General features: G+C 44.4%; 1 protein-coding gene across 1 annotated transcript in view; it reads left to right on the forward strand.

Annotated features, from left to right (window-relative positions):
- BMP7 (bone morphogenetic protein 7) overlaps positions 1-11,771 on the forward strand; it is a 38,079-nt gene extending 26,308 nt beyond the window's left edge. Inside the window, exons 3-7 of the mRNA XM_072350060.1 lie at positions 4,430-4,578; positions 6,727-6,924; positions 8,576-8,652; positions 9,246-9,356; positions 10,577-11,771. Coding sequence (XP_072206161.1) covers positions 4,430-4,578; positions 6,727-6,924; positions 8,576-8,652; positions 9,246-9,356; positions 10,577-10,726 — 685 coding nt within the window. The 3' untranslated portion in view covers positions 10,727-11,771. The remainder of the gene's footprint in view (positions 1-4,429; positions 4,579-6,726; positions 6,925-8,575; positions 8,653-9,245; positions 9,357-10,576) is intronic.
- The last annotated feature ends 9,939 nt before the right edge of the window (positions 11,772-21,710 follow it).

The raw sequence follows: 21,710 nt of genomic DNA on the forward strand, positions 1-21,710 counted from the left end.
ATGAGGGAAGGCAGGGCTGAACATGAGGGAAGGCAGGGCTGGGGATGCTGGGGCAGTGTGGGAGGAGGGCTGCACCGGGTTTGTGTTGTCATGTGCCAGGGAGAGGCCCAGCGAGATCCTGGGGCCCTCTCAGAGTAGGAAAGTCTGAAAAATATTTTCCTAAGCTTGTCTTTGGACAGCTGCAGCCAACTTTATGCAATGACACCAAGCAAACTGGAATCTGGATACTGCAGTTTTTAAATCCAAACAAACCTCTTACAACCCCAGACCTCCTCTCCCCTTCCTGGGATGCCCTTTTTGCCTTCTCTTGCTTCCACTGCTCAAACCTGGACACGAATTGCCCACAGCTCCCATGCCAGCTTTGCCTTTGGGCTCCCTTTCAGCTAATTTGCCAGCTTGCATTATGCCAGTGACCTAAAGAGCTTCTCTAAGGTTATAATACCAGTCAAGAGGATAGGATTATGCTCCTGTGGTTTATACACTGAGCCAGTAAGACATTTAACATATCTGTGCCTCCAGCATTTCCCACTTAAAACTCAGGAGGACCGACCCATATTTGCAAAGCAATTTGAAGCCCGTTGCAAGGTGTCACAGTATGGCTGTTGTTTAAAACACTGCTCAGACTAGCAGGTTGGGGTCAGCCCTTCCACATCCATAACTCCAGCTGCTTTCCAGACACAGTCTCAGGCGCATCCTCCCCTGGCTGCCTCACTTTGCAATACTTGTTATTCAGCCTTCAGTCCAGAAACACTAAGTTAGCAAAGGACGTTTTGGAGACCACACAGCAATTATATGACCTGCGGATAAACTCTGGGTTGTGCTTTCTAGTGGGAGGTGCGTCTCCTTTCTGGTGTCCAGCACCAGCACTACTGAAGCAATCAGCAGACAAGTGCCAACCTCCTGTCCTCAGCCCTGGCTGCATCGACAGCCTGATATTGTTTGGCCTGACTAAGCTGAAAGCCCCGAGTTTTATCATCTCTAGTAGCTTTGACACTCCCACTGATGTAAGCACTTTGAAGGCTGAGCCATTTTGATGTGGTCTCAACAAAACATACTTGTGGTCTGGATCCAGATTTCATCGTTTATGTAACTCTAATCTAGACATTAACATTTCCATGTCCCAGCTTAATTTTCTGTAAAATGAGGATCATGTTCCTTTTTGTATCTTTTGGCCTGATAGAAGGCTCAATGAAGTTTCCCACATGCTCTGAATGCCTCAAATTAAGGGACTGAACAGAGGTATGAGGAACCAAAGTGCCTGTCTGCCTCCCGGCTGTAAAACCATTATTGATCCTGCTCCAGGACCCTGCTCTAAGTATGCACACAGTTGCTAGGTCAGGTACCAGTGGGTATGATGTGCACTGGAAATCTTTTCCCTTTGCACTTAGATCTTTATCTCAAATCGAACACCACAACATTAGACTTAACTAGCACTAACTTGTACAACAGCTCATTAATCAGGAGCCCTCAGAACAAATTTTAAGACTGAGTAGAATAACATTTCTTTGCTGTGCTGCATACCGTTATACCGTTACCCAACATTGGTGTCCAAAGGGATTGCTGTCTATTAGCTAGTGATTCAACACTGTTTTGCCGTAAGTCTTTAGGGAGCAGGGCATCTCACTGAAAGGGAGGTTGTTCTTTTGAGCAGAACAAGAGGTCTTTTCATTGGTTCCTCAGGTGCCACAACCTGACGAGTGTCAGATGCTCTGCTTGCAAAGCCAGGCAGCTTTGGCATCCCAGTCCTGGCTGCTGCTGGTGGGCCAGAGTTGAGAGTGCAAATCCAAGGGTGCTTGAACTTCGCCAGAGAGCATCTGACACAAGGACTGTTTGGGTCCAAATGTTCCAACTGTGTGTGGGAAGGACATTTCTCCTTAGTGGGTCCCTTTGATCTCTCACTTCGGGCTTCCCCTACAGGCCTATTGTTTGTACATTGCTGTAACTACAGGAAAACAAATGCATTATACAATTTCCCAGCCTGACTCACCCTGGTACTTGATGCCTCATGTTGTCTGGTTACCCTGATTGCATCATGTCAGCATGGGAGGTTTAAAGGCAGTTTTTTTCTGAGTAGTAACACTGCAGTTGAGCAGAAGTTAAAAAAAAAACAAACAAACAAAACGTATATACATCATTATTACTATTGTCTTCAACCTGCAAACTACAAGGGAGAATAACCAAGCAAGCCAAGTCCCTATTAACTAACCCTTGTGTGAATCATGAGTTCCAGTCAGGGGCCATGCTTAAATGATGCAGTATGTGAATATAAAAGCCCTTCACTTCTGGAAACTTGGACTCAGCCATTGGAATGGCCCAATCCGTATTAATCCCTCATCTCCAGCTCCTTTGGGATGCGTTCTGCTCAGCGTGTTGTAAACAGGGAAGGGCGGGAGGTGTCCATGTGGCTGTGTCATGCACTGTGGGAACACAGCCATTGCTTCAGGGTGGAGATGGAACCCTGGGAAATCTGCACGCCCCCCAGGTCTGAGCTCAAGCATTGTGCATCCCAGTAACTACCACAGGCACAGAGGGAGGGGGGTATCTGTGATGTCTGTTTTTGGCTGCCCTAGGTGTGCCCAGCAGAGCTGACAGCTCCAGAGAGCAAATCCTGCACCTGGGCCAATCCTCTCCATCGCCTGCACCACAGCCCCTTCCCTGCACAAACATCTGCTGAAGCAGTCTGTGTAGGATCCCCTGTGTCCTGGCAAGAAAACAGAAAGTTCTATTCTCATGTAGGGTTTCTTCCACAAACCAAAACTTTGTTGAAAAGGAAGCACGGCATAGAAGTGCTGGGCAAAGGGAGGCATTGCAGTCATTGCCTTCAACCCACACCCACAAGAACATCTCCTGCAAGGATCAGACCTGCCTCTTTGTTCTCTGCTGAGCTGACCCAGAAAGCCACTGCAGTCCCCAGCCTGTCACACGCAACACAGGCAGAAACAACACATGCAGCTGTGCTGCACGCAGAGACTAACAGTGTCATGCACTGGTGAGGAAACAACACAATCCTCCTTTTACACGTGTTCGGTGGCGTGTTCACGTGCTCCGTGGAACTCATTTCTGAAGTTTAGTTCCATGAGAGCCAGCCCAGAGCCAGAGGTGGTGACATCTATGAGCTCACGGAGCAAAGCCATCATCCCTCACACACCCTCACCCACACAGGTTGAGAGGAGAAGTAGGTACTAAGAACACTGCCATAAAACTCCGGTTTTGTTTTGAGTCAGCTGCGTGGGACAAAAGCTTCTAATTTCCCTGTATCTCCCAGGGAAAATAATTGCTAAAATCTGAAAGGCAAAAGCCTCAATGCTGACAGCTCTTCTCTGACTCACTTTTGATCGCTTAATATTTTGTGCAAACGAGAGCCAGTGAGAACATTAATTTAAATAAATATGCATTTGCGCTGACAAATCAATAGCGACAAAATTAGTAAGGCCGCCTTCTAGCTCTGAGGACAGGAGTGCAGGGCTTTCCAAGGATGTATTTTCATTCAAAAGGATGTAATTACGCTGAAACAAGTTATCACGTTAGTGCACTGCAGCCCTGCAGGACTTGTCCAGGCATCTCCACCTTGTTTCTTCTTGTAAAGTCTTTTGTGAAAAAGAACCCCACTGCCATCCAACTCTGTTCCTATTTTCAACAAGCTTTACCTCCTTCTTAGCTTCTGATAAGAGAAGATTCTTCCCTTTTTCTTTCCTTTGCACAACCCGTTTTTTCCTCAAATTTTCATTTTACAGAAATTTGCCAGGAAACGTTTTGTAAATCCAGAACGATCCCACCCCTCTTAAATGCATTAAATCCTCCCTGTTCCTGATCCGGTTTCTGTTCTTCAACCAGAAAAATCCAGCAGTGGCCTTTTAAAACGTTAAGGAACAAATTGAAAGGAAATTGCCACCCAATGTAATGCAGACCTGTGTTTGTGCAGAGGGTTATTGCCTCAATCAATTATCTGTAACCTCAGATGAACAAGTTTAAAAAACCATTACATATGTTAATATATGCACGACAGTGTTCCAGCTGGCTTGCACCAGTGCTACAATTATGCATAAAAGTCAGGAAATGATGTGTGGAAAGGATAATGAGCTGCATTGTCTGCCCAATTACGAGGTTTGCATATGCAAACAATAATTTTGCAAATCTGTGCCTGGCAAGCATTCTTTCTGAAGTCGCATCAGCAGCTCTAAGGTTAACTGCAGCAGCAAAGTAACCCAAAACCACCTCAACTCTGCTTCAACCCATCCTCCCTTTTTTGAAGAGGAGAAAAGCACTTCGTATGAAGGTGATTAAGGAGGAAAGCATGCCAGCCCAGCTCCAGCATAACCTGCCTGCTCCTGAAAGCCAACCAAGCGTGTTGCCTAAAGCATGTATGTGAATGCCCTTAGAGGTCCCAGTGGAAAGTCCAACTAACTGGGAGTTACCCTTCTTGTTTCAGGGATTCTGATTTGTTCCTGCTCGACTCCCGAACGATCTGGGCTGCAGAAGAGGGATGGCTGGTGTTTGACATCACTGCAACCAGTAATCACTGGGTGGTGAATCCACAGCACAACCTTGGCCTGCAGCTATCTGTGGAAAGCATAGACGGTGAGTTTCACATTCTGCCAGTGAATATCTGTTACGGGTATGCAGTCCCAACCAGGAACAGCCTTAAGCATTCAGTATTCTGTCCTTTGAACAAGATCTCGTGAGAATATTTTTCCTGTATTTGCTTAAGATGTGAAAAAGCCATATTTCGAGTTTAGGATGTACTCAAACGCTTTAGCAGATTAGTAATCTGCAAGCAGTCACATCAGTATTGCCGTGTTTGGGATGTGCACGCAGCTATGCCTGCAGTGCAACAGAACCACTTCTGCATTTCTCCAGTCCAGGTACAGTCGTGATGACTGAGAATGGATGGGAAAAGCTGGCTCTCAAATATCTTCAGAAAGGAAGTTTAGAATCAGGCTGGGGATTTTCCTAACTAGGTCTGAACTAAAGAGCCAAACTGCCTTATTCTAAAGCTGAGATTCCTCACTTGGACTTGTGCAAGAAAGCCAGAGTACCCTGGATGCTCCAGGTATGCTCCGGATGCTCCATTATCACTGCTGAGGAGAAACCCAAGTAGTTGTTTTCTTATAGGCTACAGATTTCACTTGTGACTTTCTGGGGTCTCGCATACAAGGACAGGCAACAACACGCACAGCCATGTGATGTGCTGAGCTGGAGCAGTCAGAAGTGGACCCTTAAAAGCAAAAGACAAATTTATCAGAGCAATTCTTCAAAACCAGAAACTCTGGGTTTCAATGATTTGTGCCTTCCCATCTGTTACATCACTCAAAGCAAATTGGGAATCTGGTTTCTCTTTACACTCCTGAAAAGTCCAGCTGTGTTTATAAACATGTTGGAAATAATGTAAAAAATACGTTGCTGCTTTCTCAAAATAGATTAACAAAATACTTTAATCAGTCTGTCACCGTAGTTCGGAAAGCCAACTGCAGCATTCAGAAAGTAAATACAGAGATACAGGGCCTGATTGTCTCTTGCTGTCTGTAACTGAGTCCCCTGGCAGCAAACCTCTGCTCTCACATTTCTCCACCATGCATGTGAATTTTCTTTCTATTTTGAATGGCAAGGACATGTCCTTCCTTGCTCCCCAAGTTTTGTTTTGGATTTAGACCAACTGCACACTGACAAGAGAACTGCTTTTACACCTGGATTTCATATGAAAATCATCTGCTGCAAGCACAGCAGGGTTTTGCTTGAATGCTGTACACTTGGGCAACCCCCAGAGCTTTAAGTGAAAGACCTTTCCTTTGTATCTGTCCTTAAATATAGAGATCTCCAACCATGAAACCAGTACAGCTTCCATTAGAAAACATTTTAAAGTGACATAATGAGTATTGTCCAGATGTAGAAAAGAAATTAAGTAACCAATCTTTTCATTTCTTTATAATCTCCCCACATAAGTATCAATACAGATAGGAGCTTAGGCTGACAGGGAAGAAGTTGTGTGTCCACATAGAAGTCTTCATTACATGACTTGCTGCTATTTCAACCTGCCCAGGAAACTGTTCACAGGGACCCTACATGCCCTCACCTACCATAAACCTCTCCTTGCATTTCTTTTGGTAAACAATTAATTCTACAGCAAAACCACATAATGAGCTTTTAAAAGTGCGGATGAAGGAAGCACTCATGGTGACAAATGGCTTTGAACCAAGGTTATTGGGTACCACTGTGCCGAGATACAGCAGTGAGCAAAACATCCCTGAACATCTCAACTGTTTGTTTCTCTCAGCTGCAGCATATCTGGAACTCTGACAGCATTTCATACAAGGCATTTTTATTTTAAGTTAATAACCTTCCAGTGGGCATTTAGTGCTCCTATGGGCTGAGTTTTATGGTTCCTTTTATAGGATCACTTCAAATTATAGGTTGGTGAACTTAACGAAACCCCTGTAAAGAATGTAGGAAAAGTTAATGCTAAGCGGATTTAGGGTAAAATAATTATACGTAGGAGTATTTTATGTAACTTTTACACACAGATATAAAATGAAGTTAGCTGTGCTAAGCTGCTCTTCTCAGAAGCAGCTTTGCTGATTAAGTCCAGGCCCTTGGTGGACTGATGCATATGGATGTACCTAGGAATCACCCTTCTGGAGCAGACAGCATCTCTCCCTCCTGCTGTATTTACAATGTCTGCTGAAAACGGAAAGTTAACGCAATCCTGCTCAATGCTGTGTTGTTGTTAAGGGCAAAGCATCAACCCCAAGCTGGCAGGGCTCATTGGGAGGCACGGCCCACAAAACAAGCAGCCCTTCACGGTCGCCTTCTTCAAAGCCACCGAGGTTCATCTCCGCAGCATCCGCTCCACAGGAGGGAAGCAGAGGAGCCAGAATCGATCCAAAACGCCAAAGAACCAGGAAGCTTTCCGGGTGTCAAACATTGCAGGTACAGGGAGGTTTGCTGGGCCTGGGATAATGCTGTGCTGGACTTGGCACTACATGGAAACTGTCCCTCCCATACTTGGTGTTGGTTGTTATGTCCTTGGTTTCCACTTAGTTTTTAGTTGCTGGTCTGAAACCCTTTGGGATTGGGGTTTATTCAAATGAAAACAAACAAACAAGCACACTATTTCTCTTTGAAGCAGTATAGAACTGAGGGATGCCCTAACCCAACTTTCAAAGAAAAGCCACCTATGCAGAAGGTCTCTCACACAAAGTAAATCCGTATTTTGAAATTTCAGACTTTAAAACAAGTAACGTGGGTGCTACAGTAATGTATTTCGGAGGACCTGAATTGAAATAAGGCTGCAATGTTAAATGCCACCACCCAAAGCTTAATGATCCCCAAAGAGAAAAACCCATTCTTTGTTCCAGACAGCTGCAGCTATTCTGGGGGGAGCTGCACTTCCCTAATATGGAAGAAAACTGTCAGGCATTTAAAATAGAAACGTGGTTTAATTATGAGATACCTCAGCATAACGGGCCCTCAGTGACCTTCCCAGCAGGACCCAGAGTGCAGGGCTAGCTCTGCTGAGGGCAGCAGTGCATTCCAGCTCTATTTCTGTGAGCACATCACCAGACAAAGAACATGCAAGAGATGGCAGGAGCAGGACAACCTCGGGCACAAGACATGACTCGCCTTTCTTGGGGGTTGTTTGGGGCAACCTGCAGGGCTGTGGGAGAACTATTCCCTGTCAGCTACACTGCAGCTCCCTGCTTTTAATCAGGTCATTCCTGTCCAAGGACTAATGATATTTTACTGCAGCTCTGGAGACAGGTGTGGCTTCTCTGAGCTGCCCACATGTACGTATTTCTGCACCTTGCACCCCAAATCCTGCAGCCTCTTAAAATGCTTTTCCATATCTTGCATCTCTCAGGGTTTTGCAGTTCCCCAGGCAATTGTTGCATTGCAGTTTAAGCATGCATTTTTATTAACTGATACATCAATTGCTTTTCAAAGGATGGATAATGGATAAAATAATTCCTTTCTTCTGTGACTGGGTCAGAAAAGCCCCTGCAAAGCAGTGTCTGCTTGCAGCCTGGGGCCCCTGTGTTGATTTCATTTCCAACAAGAGTTGGGGAAAAAAAAATATCTTCTGGTACTTCTCCTAGGTCTGTATCTCATGCTTTGTTCTTTGGGTTCACCATAAAGCATCATCATCCACTCTGAGAAGGCTGCACTCTGACTGCAGCTGCACTGGATAGAACAGATCTCACATTACGTCCTAACTCCGCTTTGTATGTCTGAAGGTGCAGCTATCCTGCTCAGACAGCTTGGAGCACAGGAAATAGTTAAAGGTTGCTTTTCTCCTATCAATCCTTTCACAAGTCCTTTTCATACAGTAGGCAATACGCAAAGAGATCTGGTTAGTGCCAACATGAGGTCAGAGAAAACTCAGGCGTAAAAAAGCATTTTCCCAGGCCACCTTTGGCCAGAAGTGCAGTTTATATTGTATGACTGCAGCACAACAGACTGAAAATGGCTTTAAAACAACAACAACAAAAAAGCATCAGCAAGCACGGCAGCTCAGAAGTGCTGCTTGCTCCCTGCTGCGTGGTGCTGGGGAGCCCAGCCTGACAGCCCCTTTCCCATACAGAGAACAGCAGCAGCGACCAGCGCCAAGCCTGCAAGAAGCACGAGCTCTACGTCAGCTTCAGGGACCTGGGGTGGCAGGTAAGGGCTGCACGTGAGCGGGTGCCTCTGCAAATGGTGCTCCAGGCTGCTCCAGAGATCAAGCTAATAAATGGATTTGTAAAAATCCTTACTATTATTTATCCTCAAGGGGAAAAATTACATGCTGCATTTAGTATGCTGAAAAAGTGCAAAGTTAAGATATACAAATATTTGGTGTGCAACTGGCCAAAACTCAGCATGCTTAGGTCCTTGTGAGATACTGAATTTCCCTCTGGCAGCACTGAGAGCACATCCTCTAGCAATACTTTCAGACTTGACTAAGGTATTTTCATTTCTCTCTGCAATGGGTTTGCAGCCGGGAGGACATTGCTGCATGGACATTAAAACTAACCCCTAGGTTCAGTGACTCCGTGGACATGTCTCCAAGGTGGAACAGGATCCTGTAGGAAGGGCAGCTGCTTTAGAGGCGTAAAAGACAACAGAAGGGCCAGCATGTCAGATTTTCTGCTTTGTGAGCTACTGTAATTGTATGCACACGTAGGAATTGATAGATTTATGTGCTGCTCTACTTTGTATTTCACTGCACAATATTGCTGTCTTTCTTCACAACCTAATGTCTTCATTTAATCAAGGACTGGATCATCGCTCCGGAGGGCTATGCTGCGTATTACTGTGAAGGAGAATGTGCTTTCCCACTGAATTCATACATGAACGCTACAAATCACGCCATTGTGCAGACACTGGTAGGTGCAACACAGCTTGTAGCAGAGTTATTTCTAATGGGTGCTGCTCAGAAATAAGTTTATATCCCCCCAAATCTCTATCCTAGCAAGAGAAGGAAGGTCTGCATTAGCTCATTGAGATGCCTGCAGCATCTGGCTAAACATGTCTAGCCAAGTGGCCTGAATTAATAGTTGGCAAGGAATTACCCCGTCTTTGCTGCAAGCATTGACATGCTCTCTCTAGTTTAAAGGGGCCCTATGATAGACATCTTAATGGTTGTATGGCCCCACTGCATGGGGAGGGAAGAGCAGGATGTGACACCCATTATCAGCATCTCTTGAAAAAAATAACCCAGCACTGCATGCTGCCACCAAGAGCAGATTTGGGGACAGGCTGAGAAAGGGGTCAGCAAAACCCGAAATTACACAGCCCAGCTGCTCTGTGGGTGTATTTATTTTATGCAATTGTGCAAAGATGTCCAGATGGGAGCCCTGAGCCAGCACATCCACACGGCACAGTGCCTGTGCTTTGAGGGACCGCTGGGGATCCCAGCTGCTTCACCAAAGCCAACACACCACAGCAGCTCAAGTGGCCAGGGGACACGCCAGCCCCAGGTACCCAGCTGACATGGGGACACCCTCCTGACACAGACACATCCCCTGCAAGCATCTGTAGAGCACAAGGAGGCTCACTCCTCTTCTTCATTCATGTCCTATGCCCTATGCACATCTAAGAACAGCACCGCAAAAAGCACTAGGGAAGCCAGAAGCATCCACATATCCAAGACAAGAAGCTTTGCATGTTCTCCTCCTGGAGGGCTGTTTACTCTCCTTCCTCTCTTGGAGGCCCTGCAGCAGCAGACAGGGACCTATAGCCCTTGGTGCCAGCCAGCACAGGGCCCCACACACAGCACCCATGGGGCTGCTCCCAAAACCTCACACGCACGTCCTGCAGAGTTTATTGGAACTGGTACTTCTGCAGAACGCTGCCTGCTCTGACAAATGGGAATTTTCTAATGAAAACCTGCTTCACTGAAAGATTTCCAACTAGATCTGACTTGGGTGCGTGCGTCAGCCCCCATACATGCAAGGGGACATCTCAAGACATTTGTACACAAAGCCAGGTGTTCAAAACATGTCTGTGTGTGCTTATGGGGGAGAGAGGGCTGCCTGGGAAAGAAAAACATGAGGGAGGAGAAGGGAAATGGAAATCTTAACATGCCTCTGCTTTAATTCCTCAGGTTCACTTTATAAACCCAGAGACTGTGCCGAAACCCTGCTGCGCTCCCACCCAACTCAATGCCATCTCAGTGCTCTATTTTGATGACAGCTCCAACGTTATCTTAAAAAAGTACAGGAATATGGTGGTACGAGCGTGTGGCTGTCATTAGATTTGTAGGGAAGAGAAAGGTTATTCATAAAGAGTGAGTTTTGTATGGATGTGTGGGGGAGGGGAAAAGGTTAGCACTGCAGCAATGGGCTCAAAAACACCAGTTTTTAGGACTGGGCTTCTGAAAGTTCAGACAATGGAACAGTTTCTGGATCTAAGTGGCATTTGAACACATTTTGTTTTAGTTTATTACAGACAATGAGCTTGTAAACTGAAACAAGCCAGAGAAACCATTTAAAACCAAATCTGCCTGCAAAACTGGCTCCTACAACACATACTTCTGCAAACGAGTCTTTCAGAAGATTGCAAATTCACCAATGTTGATTGTGAATTAAAAATGAATAATTATCCAAAGCAAGAATGCGCTGTGACTATTGAGCATGTGTAGTTCCTGTAACACAGTTTGCAATAAAGTAAGTGAACAAAATATACCTGGAGTGAACAGGTATTTTGTTAGAGAATTATTACTTCCATCCCTCTGTTTGCAACAATTTCATAAGCAGGAGCAATTTTAATTGGATGCAAGTTCCAGTTTTAAATGGCAGGAGCAGAAGCGATATCTGGATTGAATGGAGTTCAAAAGGACAAACCAGACTGAGGAAAAGAACATTGTAACGGGCAAGCAAAAGAACTGAAGGAAGTAACTCCAAAGAACAAGACTTTGGGGGGATACTTTTTTTTTCCTCAAGGGAAAAGAAACTTCCTGTAGCAACCAGAAAGAATTTACGTGCTATGAGTTTGAAACAGGAAAGCAGCACAACATTAAGAAACAATTTGGGCTTAAACCTAACGCTTAGCTGGGGTACCCCAATCAGCTACAGAGTTGTGAAAGACAGCTGAAGATCCTGCTCCTGTTTGGAAAACATCCATTGACTTCAGTGACAAAACAAACTCCTCTTTTGAAAGACGTGGAGTCAGAAGGTGCTGTGAGCAGAGACAAGCTGCCAGCACCACCCCAGCACAGCCAGGGACATTGCAGGGGACCTTACATCCCAGGGTCAGTGATTGCAATAGAAGACACTGCTCTACTACCGGTCTCATCTCTGAAAACAACAACAAGCAAAAAGCAAACAAAAAAAAACCCACAACAACTTTCAGGAGCCACATCAACAAGCTGGAACTAGGAACAAGAAACCACCCCTTTGCCTTCCTTTAAAAGCACAGGTTACACAAGCAGCACATTTATGTAATTTAAACTTGATTGAAGTCATTGTGGTAAGAATACAGAGTAGCAGAAACCAATCACAAGCTAACTCAAAACTTGGGCTTACATTACAATTACAGAAGCAGGACTGGCATGAATTTTACTAGAGAGAAAAAGGTTCCGTCCAAATAAACTCCAGGTCCTCAGCAAATGCAGCTCTAAATCCTCAAACTTCTGAAGTCTGGACCTCTAATAGATGGGTCCAGAACATCATTAAGTGCCTCGACTTGGTTCCCAGCACACTGAGGGGATGTGATACAGCTGCAGGGGGAACTCAGCCCCAGGTCCATCCTTAGAGGACGGAGAGAAAGAAGATAACAGAATGCAACCACGAGAATTTGGAAACCGGTCACCGCTTCTTCCTTCAGCCACAGACCAAATCCAGACCAGATGGCTTATTTAAAAAGCAAGCAAACAAGTAAAGGAAGAAAAAGATTACTCTATGAAATAAATTGGAAACTTGTTTCTGATGGTCTAATAGCATTTAAGTCAACTGGTGTTTTCCTAACAGTTCTCTCAGCAGCAGGATTAGGCTTATGGGAACGTGGAAGTCTCCCCATGGTATCGGTAGGCTTTGGATCTCCAGATGCACCCCACTTCCAAACCAGACAGCTCAAATGTGTGCAGGAATGGCCCACCCACAGCACATCGCTGCAGAGAACCTCCGACCTGCAGCAAGGGGAGACCGACCAAGCTGTCACCCACAGCCACGACAACTACTGAAGCCAAACATGTCTCCCTGGAGCCTGCAGAGCAGACCATCTATAGCAGTCAAGTCAAAACTGCCCTCGGGGCATCTCTTAGAGGGAGGTATTGAAATCCTACAGGTCAGAAACATCTTTGGACGTTGTATATGTATGTACACCAGTGTTTCTGTAAGCCTCCTAAAGGTAAGGTGCTATACCTAGAAGTTATGAGCTAATCAGACTTAAACTTCCACTATTTAGTAGTCAAGGGTTAGTTTTTCTTGCAACTGTTTCTGTGCTGGTGGTCACGGCATTGGTGTATTGCATTTTTTTAACTTGGACTGCAGTATCTTGCTGTATAGGATTCATATATTAAATATTATGTGGGGTTTGTTTGTTTGTTTGTTCTTTTCCACATAATAGGATTTCTGTTGCTAGGCTTAACATCAGCTTCACTGTTTGTACATTTTTATGTAAATAGTTGTCACAAAGCAGAAGAATTATTTATTTCCATCTCTGAATTCCTTTTCAATCACATCCAGGAAAAATGATTCTCAGTTCCTAAGCACATTTGTTTCCTTATTTAAGAAGATATTTATTAACAGTTGGCAAAAAATGCATACACATTTCTGGTTCTTCTCATAGAGCAGTTGTCAGAAGCCTTTTGTACAAACTAGTAAAATAAATCATTGCGACTTTACAAAAGATATCCCAACAACATCGTGTATCTGTGTGGTTTTTCTCCCTGTGTTCAGAGAACCTTTTAGGCCGGGCAATATTTCACCTTGAGCATCTGTTTCCACATAGCTCAATGAATTGGCAAAATCAGCACGTCACTGCTTGGTGCAGCTCCTTCTGTCCAAACACAACAGAGGAAAGAATATGAACAACAACAACAACAAAAAAATGAATATGTTTTGCAGAGTGCATTGCAAAGATCTATGATTGAATTATAGTGCAGCTGTCAGCAGCTGTTTCAAAGAAGTGGGGGGTAAATTAGTTCTGTTTACTGCTAACATAGTTCAGAGATTTAGTCATCCCAATAAAATTATAGAGGCACAAGGAAGGAAAAAAAGAAACTCCAAAGGAACATCAGCCAAGAAGCTGACATTTTCTAATTTAGATTGTTTTAGCATATTTCGGAGATGCTGCTGGCAGGAGGTTTCCTACTGTGGATACCACATTGCATTGCTATGGAGGCAGCTGAAAAAAATAATGGTCTAAATTCCTGTATTAACTAAACTTTATAACTTCGGGGCATAACAGCAATTTTTGGGTTCTTGTTTACTCCAAACTGTGAGCAGAGTTGTGCCAGTTCACATAAATTCATCTGCTGATCCAGAAGCTTAAATCATCAGCTTTCTGGAGTTCAACTAACACCTTTCACAAGTGATTATACACTCATAAGTAAGTCTGCATAATGTTCTGATGTAAAGTCCAGCAAAGTGTGAAAGGAAAGACCTTTCTGGACCTAACTGATGTCTACCCAGGCTTTGTATGTCTTGGTTAGTCTTATGAGGAGGATCTTCCAGTATTTCTCAGTATGGACCAAATTCTCCACACACAAATCCATTTAAGCCAGATGTGGTTCCAGCAAAGGGATGAAAGAAGTAAGACATCATCACGCCTTACAGCGCCAGCCTCACTATATAGCAGCCAACAGAAGCTTCACCACCGACTTCAACACATCCAGCCTTATATCACGAAATTCCAGTTGGTTTCCAGCTCTGCCACAAACACTCACAATTTGCTGGATAGGCTTCATAGCAGCTTCCCCAGACCAGGAGCCAAAACTCCATTCCCAAGTTCACTGCAGCCTCCCTCAATCCACAGCACTACTGTAGCTTTGTCTCTTCATCTACTGTTTTGGAAGAACTCTTGATGTGGATACATACACTGCCATAAACAGGCAGGGCCATAAAACTCAAGTGAGCCAGCTTCAGAACTGCTGGATTTATCTGAGGAATGACATTTTAAAGCACATTTATAACATTTTATAGATCAGTTATTCTTACTTGCTTTCAAAGCCAAACTTCAAGGATGTTATGTTCTCTTAATTGAGCTGTTTTAGATCTGTTCCAGTTCTGACAATAGGATCCTTTGGTCCCTACGCAGGAAGCTGCCTCTGTTGCTGCCAAGGTTCATATAACATGAGGCAATAATTGAGATGAGCCTTCATGCAAATTTAAGATTTCTGATTTCTACAGGTGTCAGTTGCAGATCCTAAAAACCAAACAGAGAGCGGGGCTACAACAAGCAAAGCTCAGCAGCGGTGCCAAGGGCTGTGGGATTTCCTTTGCAGCTCTATTCACCCCTTTCAGCTCTGCCTGCAATGGGAACAGACACTTCAGGATGAAATAAAACCAAAGACTCATCCTCGGAGTTCAGAGTTTGCATCCTCTGCATGTTTCCATCCAGATACCCTGCCTGCTGACTTTCATAGCTGCCATGAACACATAATTCACTGTATTCAGCCATTCCTTTGGAGAAAAAGACTGCCCAATTAAGTTAAAAGGAGCCTGTTTGAAGTTTTTATTTATCAGGTAATGATTGACAAGAGCTTGAGGCAAAAACTAGAAGCACTTTATACTATAATCATTCATTACCCAAGCACTTAAGCAACACAAATGGGTTATTAAGGCCACTTTGAGTTACTCTGTTCTAAACAAAAATATCGATCCCTTTATGCTTAATGCAGTAAAATTTGTATTCCTAAACCAGCAGGAAAGAAAGATCAGAAGTTTTTGATAAGTACCATTGTAAGCAAGTAACATTGTGTTGTTTCCCAGTATGCACACGGCTGTTTCCCCAGGGGCTTCTGAGCAGGCACTAAGAGAGGACTGAGTTTAATGCTTTGAGACTTCTTTTGATACCGTGAGGTCTGCCACCTGATGTTTGAATTAATTCCATAAACGAAGAGAGCACAGCCTTTACACAGCTTGTCCTTGGGTTTATATTCATCTGCTTCACTTTTTCCCCCCTTCCACCAGAGGGAAGTACTGGGGGAGCAAGGAGAGAACAGGGTGCTATGGTTTCAGTCCCATTAAACCTTAGAAAGGCAGCTTCATACTTGGCTAATTGTTCAGACTCTTTTTGCGGGCACAGTTAAGCATTTAACCATTTGCAGGATAAAGCCCTATACAGAGCTGCTCGAATTAGCCTCACTCATAGAATTGGTTTTGCTTGTCTGCAGTAAAACCCAATCCCAAACCAGTTAGCAATAATTTTGGGAACAGAGCATTTCTGTCTGGAGCTGAGGGGTAAGTGGCTGTATTCACTGCAATGTCCATGTAATTAGAAACATGCACTTGCCCTTTCTGAACTGGAAGCTGAATGGACTCTGCAGTTAACAGTTCCGTGCTGCTGATAACTTGGGCCTAATGATCTTATTCTAGGTAGCTAGGCAGGGGATCTCAGGCCCCTTGCACATCTGTCATGCTTTAGTGTGTCAGCACCTGGAACTCAAGCCATGGACTTCAGGCTGATGCTAAACTTCCAAAGCAGCTTATTCAGGTTTGGGAAGTCACTGTGGTTGCAGGGTACAAAAAGCCCCATTAGAAGCATCAAGAGCCTTTTATCCTTTCAGCTTCATCCCCTGAGCTCTCAACAACAGTGGGCAATGGCCTGACACTAGCAGTGACACCAGCAAGATGACCTCTGGCTCAGCTAATGAATACAAACTGTCTCAGGCCTCTGGATTTATTCCTCTGCTATTTGTCACTGCTGTGTCAGGTGCTTCATATAAAATACATGGAAGCAGAGATGCAGTGTCTGGATTCTGTTAGGAAGGGTCAGAGCTCAAAGATATCACTTCTCGAGTCCCAACAACGTAAGCCATTTTGTTTGGCATTTTTAACAAGCTATAGACAAAAGCAGAGAGTTCACAGGCTCTACATCTGTCTCACTTGTGTGGAAGCACTACTCAGCCTCTCAGAAAAGATACTTGAGAGCAAATTACTCATTTTGGAATCCAGCTTCTACTGCACGCCATGCACAAAGGGAGGGAGCACAAACCCGCACACTCCTCTAACCCAAAATGGACTCTTATGAAGTTTTGTTCCTTATCTGTTATTAATTTCTCAGTGACCTTCTGCTAACACCAACTAATATTTGGATCCTGAATCTGAAATCTTTCACTAAAAGCCTAGTGAGTTGCAGTGTTCTCCCTTAACAAAGAATGACCTGCCTTGACTGCCATTTTAAGACCTGGAGATAATTTCTCCAAGGCCTTATTTTACAAAACCTCAGGGCTGCAGCTCTAAGCAGACTGGAGGTACCACAACGCTCCTCACTTAGCAGGTATGATCACCTGTTGAAATGCATCTCTTAAGGTTCCTCTTGCAAACCCAGCCAGCAATTTTGGGGGAGAAGTATCTCAACATTCATGGAGGCTGGGCCTCCATTGGCTTGGAGAAATTTGAACCAAGCAACCTTTCTCCTAACTGCAAGGCAGACATTCCCTACATCCTCTTTCTTTTTTAAATTAAAAAAAAAAAACAAAAATTGGAGCCATACACAAATGATTCCAAGTTCAGTCCATCAGTTGTTTTGGTTTCACATGACTACTGAGAAATCAACTGTAAAAGCTAGTGCAATAATATACACACATACCATGCACAGAACGTGAACTATAAATATTGGCAGGGAGTCTGGTTCAAGAAGCTGCAGCTAATGTTGTGTTAGAGCAGCCCTTGGAACCCCCATTTCCAGAGATTTATACTGCAGGGGGTGGGGAGGGAATAAATCCGATTTTGCTGGAACATTGCCTGCAACTTCTCAACCATAAAGCCTTTATTTATGGCTGTTACACAGCATGAAGGATTCAATTTGTCCTTTGTTATGAATTTCAGTGGATCATAACTGTTTATTTCCAGATTTTTATTTTAAAGTTGGCATCTTTGTTTTGCAGGAAGACAAAGCTTTTCAGAGCTCTTCAGAGCTCATTCCAGTGTGGATGTGCCCAAACCACACTGCACAGAGATAGTGTAGTGCAATCCCAGGATCCAGAGGCAAGTGAGCAGTACTAATGGACATCTGTGAGATCAGCCTCGTGGGGATGAAGGCCAGGCTCCAGACTGAAGTACATTCACCCAAACCTCCACCATGTTTGTTGGCAGCATATATCACTTAGTCACAATCCCACAACTATGTCAGCCTTTAATTAGGTACGGCAGACAATTCCCTCCAAGAGCTGGACGAACTGTTGTGATGCTCCAGCATCACAGCAGTAGGTGGAAAGCATAACCAATCCAAGGCACAAATGGTATCAGCCCTTCCCAGTTTTACATTTCCTGCTTGTAGTGGCAGCTGAGAGCAAGATGTTCAATAGAAATCACTGCAAACAGGGTGAGCTGTGCGACTTCAGCAACACTTGGCAGTCCAATTCCTCCACAGTAGCAAGATGTAGTCACAATTACAATCCTATTCATTAGCACTTGCAAAGCACCATCTTCAAAGCCTTTTTATTGGCACTAATTACAAAGGAAGAAGATTGCATTTTGCATTTATCCATTTCATGTTTCTCATCTGGCTGAGGAATAAGCCTTGAGAAACCTGTTGTGCGGGTAAGACATAGCAGTCTAAACTTAAAAGGAGATCTTCCTGGAAATGGGTGAGACTAACAGCAAATTAAGACTGTCACTCCCATCTGGAGAACATAATAACTGACCTACAGTCTTTGAGGAAGCAGATCTGGTTTTCTGCTGCAGCACCTCTCAGGCAGTAAATGAAGAAAACATCACCACCAACATGGCAGGATACTGGAGTTGCTTTTGCTTCACTTCCAGACCACGTGTTGGACATACTCTGATGTCTTCTCTGACACCCCCCCCCCATTCCTTTAGGGAAATGGGTGAAGAGCAGGGAAATATCAAGACTGATTCACCTACCTCCACTTGAAATATCCTCACTAGTTGGAAAGCTGATCAGACCATGAGGATTGTCACTACTGAAGTCAGTTTCTAACTGATCTGTCACAGACAGAATTGGTATTTTGTGGCTCCATACAAACATAAAGTCAGTGCCGTGCTTTTAACATACTGCAAGCAAGCCACAACTAACCTTCCTAGATGCCTCTCTTCTGCACATACAGTGGGACAAGCATAGATGGTGTAAGTGGTGTAAGCCCTATAATTCCACAAACAGACATGGGATGCTGATGTTCCTACAGCAGACAGACATAAGCTTATATCTGGTTGCAGAATGGTGCTCTTTACTATGAGGGCAACTGTTCCTGTCCTTAGAAGGCTCTGGGGCTGACAGTGAGAAAGGTTTGATTTGCTGGATGAACAGGCTGAGTGGGAAGTTTTTGTTGTACTGGGCAACTGTGGAGATGAGGCCCAAACACTGCAGAGCCAGGCACAACCAGCCCTCTCTAGCACTTGCAGATGAGCTTGCTCCCACCCTTCTGATGTTTGTTTGTCCAGCAATAATGTCAAGCCACCTTGCTGATCTGCCAGATATTTTCCATCAGCCCCCCTGTTGCCACCTGGATGTGGGCAAGGCTGTTGGATACTCCCAGCCTCTGGAACCAGATGACAACAATATTTCATTTGATTTAGCTTTGGCCTTCAGATCCCCAGGAAGTGGCAAAAACAGCCCTACACACAGGTTACCTACAAGATAAATGTTTATATCTGAATCTGTTTATATACCAATTCCAAATGCAGCTAGATTTCAATGAGATTTTATTGCTTTACAGGAAACACACTACTTCCCATATACATTATAGACAAACATCCTGGACATGACATGCTGAGTATTAAACAGTTCTCTTCTGCAATCTGCAATGCATTATGTGATCACAGAATATCAGTAAGGCTGCACTCGCTGTTCCTGCTGCTTAAGGCATCAAAATAATGATTCTTGATTTATCGTTGGTCAGACAGTAGCGATCTAAAACCTCATCTGAGACTCAGTATCCCCTAGTTGTGAAAAATATACGGGTTAACCATACAAAGGCATGGCAAATCTTTCCACCACCATTCCCTGTCTCTGGAGGGAGGGTAGGATTGAACAACTTGCCACAGGTCACACACACAGATTTGCAGCAGAGTGTTCTGGGGGTCAGGAGCTGGGGAAGCTCTCACACTACAGGATTCTTCATAACAATGTACAACCAACACCTGCTTCTCCCACCCTCCTCAACATATGAGGATCTTCTGGAGGAAAAAATAACAGATGCTCAATCAGCATTCAAAAACACTGCCCTGCTTAGGAAGATTTAGGAGAGATTTTCTGTACAGCGATGACCGATAGGTACTGTGCTCTATACTTCAAGTCTTCATTGCAGGTGCCCACCTTAATTGCTGCTTCCCGTTTGCTTTGGCCTCTTCTCAAGGCAAGCAGCCCATGTAATTGCACATCAAGGGAGATGGCTGCCTCTGATCTGCCTGACCAGGTTCTCCCAGCAGTAATTTAGATGTGTCTCCTTCAGCAGCAAACGAGAGCAGCTTTACAATTCAGACATTTCCAGAAGCAGAAAGATTTTTGCTCTTCAATAGATGTTGTCATATTTGGCTGACAAAATTGTTTATTGTGCTGTGAATTGTAGGCCAAAATGAAGCTCATCTGCTTCCTGAAGTTGTTGCCACTCATTGAAGCCAATCCTAACAAAAAGCTGCTGTTTCTCAAGTGTGGAGGCAGACATGGTCAGGCACCGGCAGCATGATTCTGTGGGGACCACCCATCCCACAGGTCCCTGGGCTGCATACCATGTCACCAAACCTGAAGGTTTCTCACTGTGCCATGGGCTCTTCCACCTCTATACAGCATGCCTAGCTCAGGAGAAGTCCAGCATCTTCAGAACCACCCAACAGTCTAAGGGGTTTTTGTTAGTGTGCACCCAAAGCTGCCTGGTGATACAGCCGGCCCGTGCCCATGGCTGCCTGCTAAGGTCCCCGCTCTGTCCTTTTCCTTTTCTTCCCCACTACCTTGACTGCATTAAAAGACAACAGTAGAATGTTTGTGGTGATGGGACTGGAATTTCTCATAACACATTCAGAACACTAGATATTGACTGAACTATATATAGATAAGGTTGCATTCTAGAAAAAAAACCCTCTACTTCTGCAAGCCGCAAGGCCACAAGGAGAGATTATCTGAATTACTGTCATTACCAAAATTACTAGCTAAAGAAGAAACTTCCAAGCAGAATGCATTGCTCCAGCAGTTTGACTATAGGAACCACCACTATAATTACACAAAGTATTTTAAATCATGCCAGTACAAACAAAATCTGGAGATGGAAAACACCGTGCTAGTCACTGCATCTGGAAATGATGGTTGGCATAGAAATGCATGGAACTGGTTACTCATACCAAGCAGCAGGCGCGGTGAAGTCATGTCCACCACTACTCCCTTCTACCTTTGACAACAGGCAAAGGTTATTTCCACAGTCTCACCCACGCTTCTGGCAGTCTCTTAAAGCAAGTCCTGCTTCTTGCAGGCCAGGCTAGCATTGCTGCTAGGGGGAATCTCAGCTCACAGCGTCCCCATGTGCCAAGGAAGGTGCAACAAAGGCCACAGGGTCACAGCAGCCCTGCTCCAAGTATTACACAGACATCTCTCACTGCTGGGCAGCCCCTACAGAAAGCACCAACCTGTCCTCAGAAGTAGAGGATTCTGGGTGAGGACCAGTTCTCAGACTCATTGTGACCCACACTTAAAAATATTCTACATGGATGAGCCCTGTTCTCACCTCTATAGTCCTTGAGGAGAACGTGGAGCTTTATCCTTACTGAAAGGGCATCTATCTGTCAGATTTCGGTGACCTTTGCAGGAAGCCCAAAGCCAACATTGCCAAAAATGCTTACCTTGAGCAAGTTCTGCTGTTATCTCACAAGACCAAAGAAACATTTAAGTTTTATCACACATAAAGGAGCATTTCAGTGAACCTATTTGGAGTAACGAGCTTTAAGAACTTCTTACTACAAATTCACTTCTAAGGAAACAGCTTGCAATTAAGATTAATCCATTAAAAGAAAAAAACAACATCAATGAAACATCTTTGCGTCAACCTCCAGATTCAGCACTGAGCTTCCTTTGCATCCATCTGCTAGCACACTCCGCAGGTTTAAACAGGCAAGAACAGCATT

This window comes from Excalfactoria chinensis, chromosome 15 (genome assembly GCF_039878825.1).
Source record: "Excalfactoria chinensis isolate bCotChi1 chromosome 15, bCotChi1.hap2, whole genome shotgun sequence".
In the NCBI taxonomy this organism is placed as follows: domain Eukaryota; kingdom Metazoa; phylum Chordata; class Aves; order Galliformes; family Phasianidae; genus Excalfactoria; species Excalfactoria chinensis.